The sequence below is a fragment of the Ailuropoda melanoleuca genome, unplaced genomic scaffold, assembly GCF_002007445.2.
Source record: "Ailuropoda melanoleuca isolate Jingjing unplaced genomic scaffold, ASM200744v2 unplaced-scaffold2113, whole genome shotgun sequence".
Classification (NCBI taxonomy): domain Eukaryota; kingdom Metazoa; phylum Chordata; class Mammalia; order Carnivora; family Ursidae; genus Ailuropoda; species Ailuropoda melanoleuca.
In genome coordinates, this window is record NW_023190649.1 from 7,799 (window position 1) to 11,129 (window position 3,331).

The 3,331-nt window shown below is 39.9% G+C and overlaps 1 protein-coding gene across 1 annotated transcript; it reads right to left on the reverse strand.

Moving 5' to 3' along the window:
• Positions 1–261: 261 nt before the first annotated feature.
• Positions 262–1,215, reverse strand: LOC100475821 (olfactory receptor-like protein OLF3). Its single transcript, XM_019804790.2, has one exon. It carries the CDS (start codon positions 1,213–1,215, stop codon positions 262–264), a length of 954 nt encoding a protein of 317 aa, XP_019660349.2.
• Between the last annotated feature and the right edge of the window lie 2,116 nt (positions 1,216–3,331).

Consider the following 3,331-nt stretch of genomic DNA (forward strand, 5'->3'; position numbering starts at 1 on the left):
CCATATGAATGCAGATTGAGTAAGGATGGGAAGTCCAATTAGAGCAGTGCTCAACTCCACTGAACATGCTGCTGTGACATAAAATACACCCACACCCCGCACCCCAACCCAACCCAACCTCCTGCCTCCCACCCAGCGTCACCAGTACATGTGTCGTCATCTTCCTGGTTGCCAGGGCAATGCAGATGATGACTGCCATATCTGAGTCAAGTGGGAGAAAACACAGGCAAAACTCCTTCTCTAAGTAATGCTCAGGATTCATTAAGTGGCCGGTTTTGATGTTAACCCAGATAATTGCCCTAGCAGTTTCTGCCAGGCCCCCTTCACCTCCTTATTCCTTACACTATAAATCATGGGGTTCAGCACAGGCATCAAAATGGCATAAAAGACAGATATCAACTTCTCCTGAAGAACAGAGGGGCTGGAGCGGGGCTGGATATATGTGAAAATGGTCATGCCATAGCACAGGACAACCACTGTGAGGTGAGAGGCACAGGTGTGGAAGGCTTTCTTTCTTCCCTCCGTGGACTGGATCTTTAGGATGGTGGAGATGATCTGGATGTAGGACAGGAGAACCAGGCAGAAAGGTGTCATCAGCAGAACAATGCTAGAAACCATGATTGCGATCTCATTGGAGGAGATGTCTACACAAGCCAGCCTGATCACAGCTAGGATTTCACATGATATGTGATCAATATACTTCTTTTTGCACATGGGCAGCTGAAAGGTGATTGCAGTCTGCATGAGAGAGTTGACACAGCCACTGACCCAGGATGTGATGGCCAACCTAGCACAGAGGCCTCCGTGCATGATGACCGAGTATCGCAGGGGGTTACACACAGCCACATAGCGGTCATAGGCCATCACTGCCAATAGAACAAACTCAATTCCGCCCAAGCCCAGGGAGAAAAATAATTGGGTTGCACAGCTCACGAATGGGATTGCTTTATGTGCTGCAAGAAAATGCGCCAGCATCTGAGGAACGATGCTTGTGGCATAAGAGACATCAATGAGGGAGAGATTGGTGAGAAAGAAGTACATGGGGGTGTGGAGTCGGCTGTCCAGTCTGATGAGAAGAATAATGAGGATGTTCCCCAGCACTGTCACCATGTACATGATCAAGAAGAGGACAAAGAGTGAGACCTGTGTGTCCCAGTCACTGGACAGGCCAAGAAGGATAAAATCTCTCACCCAAGTCTGATTATCTGTGTCCATTAAAAAAAATAGGATTATTAATCTGCAGAAGGAGACAGAAATAGCAGAAACTATTCAATTAAAGAACCATAAGAATAACTTCTTAAAAGAATGCATATTGTATTAGACCTGTCAGCCTTAGTCAGATGCTTCTGATCATGCATGCACCATGATGACAGGCTTGACCCTAATATGCATTATATCTACTCTATATAAGAGATACAAGCCATTCCTTTAAAATGAGAAGATAGTCTTAGGGATTTCATGGAGGCCTGGAGATAATGCAGTGTGATTTTAGGAGCTCTATATCTTTTTAACGTGCATAGTTTCCAGGGCAAGAGAGGATTATAGGTGACAGTGGGGGATCAAGTGATAGACAATGAAGACAAACATGATTCAAAGTCAAGAACAACCTTACATATCTCTACTACACCAAACATGATAAGAAAGAATAAACAACTTACCAAAAAAGGGAGAGAAAGTTTCAGATGTGGCAGATTTATGATGGAAATACAGCTAGTGTCTCATGGACAGATCTGGAATTGAGAGCCCGGATATGAATCTTCTCTTATGACATACCGGTTTGTGATTGGGTTAGAGACTTGAGTTTTTATATACAAAATGTGATAATGTTGCATAACTCACAAGTAGATTTAAGGCCAAATGTAGATAATTTTTTAGGAAGTTGCTTATAAACTGTTACTGGTAATGGGACTTCAGCATTATTCAGTGCTAGGTATCGTAACATGAACTCCGCCCCAGGAGAAAGAGAAAAACAAATGTACTTGTCCTCACATCCCCTCCATCCTATTCTCAACACTAGAATAATCATCCTAAAATTAATTAAATGCAAATTTAATCAGACAACTTTTATGCACATACAGATTTGGGATGTCTAACTGCCTACAGAATTACGAACATCATAGAGGAGTATGCAAATACTCATTAAGGAGGACCTGCTCTGTCTTTTCTTTTATGAATTTTAGCATTTATTATTACAGGTGTGTTTTAGAGTGAAGCGTTTTACTGAAGTATCCTGCTAATACTTAAATGCCTTGCATGGATATGTCAACTAATTATTTTTAGCCCATCAAAAGTATATTTATTTCTAAAATTAATTGCCTTGATTTTAAGATATTTTAAATTCAAAATAATTGATATCCAAATATGCCTGTTTTCTACAGTTAGAAAGTCTCCTCTTGGACTCCTGAGAGATTAAGAAAATAGAAATAGCATCTATATTTGAAAAGCCAAATGAAGGAGGAAATAAGGGTCGGTCAGCAGATTTTAACACCTGCAGAAAACACTATTTTCACATTACTTTGAATCAGCTTTCAGCTAAATAGAGCTGGATTCCTAGTCTATCCTCAGATGCACAATGAAATAATTGGTAGACAGTGTGCTACACATCTAAACTTTCTGTGTTAGAAAGATATAGCTTGGTCTTCTCAACTCTAATGGATGAGGGGGATATCACACTATCCCCAAACTTGTGCTATTCATTCAACGGGTAAGACACACTTTTGAGATTGTTACATTTTTTCAGTAGAAACAAGATGCCCAAATCCTTCTCATATAGGATGGGAGACACAACTCTTGTTTAAAGCCAGGTATGAACAATGAACACAGCTAAGAACCAGTCTGGAGAGCTCCTCCTCCTGTACAAGACTATTTTGTGTTTTCTTCTCTGAATTTGTCTCAACTCCAGCTGTTCTTTCTCTAGGCGCATACTGTTTCTTAATATATAATAAATAAATTAATTAATTAAAAAATTCTGTTTTACATCCTTGGGTCATATCTTCCTCATACTCAACAATCCTCAAACCACACCTTTCCATGTAGGTTTTGAGATTTGTTTACTCAAAACTGAACAATATATGCTGCCTGTTCAGAACATAGAAATTAAAAATGATATACCTATGTGGTTCATCTCCTTAGACACGAGCACTATGCAGGAAAGATTTTCAGGTTCTTAGGTTCTATGAACTGCGATGGATATAGGATAATTATTGGAACCATAACAAATAGAACACAAAGTGATACAATATGAAGGTGCCACTGAAATATTCTGCTACAAATTTTCTCCTTCTTGCCCTATCATGAATGCTTGAAACTCCAATAATAGTAATTTATCCCT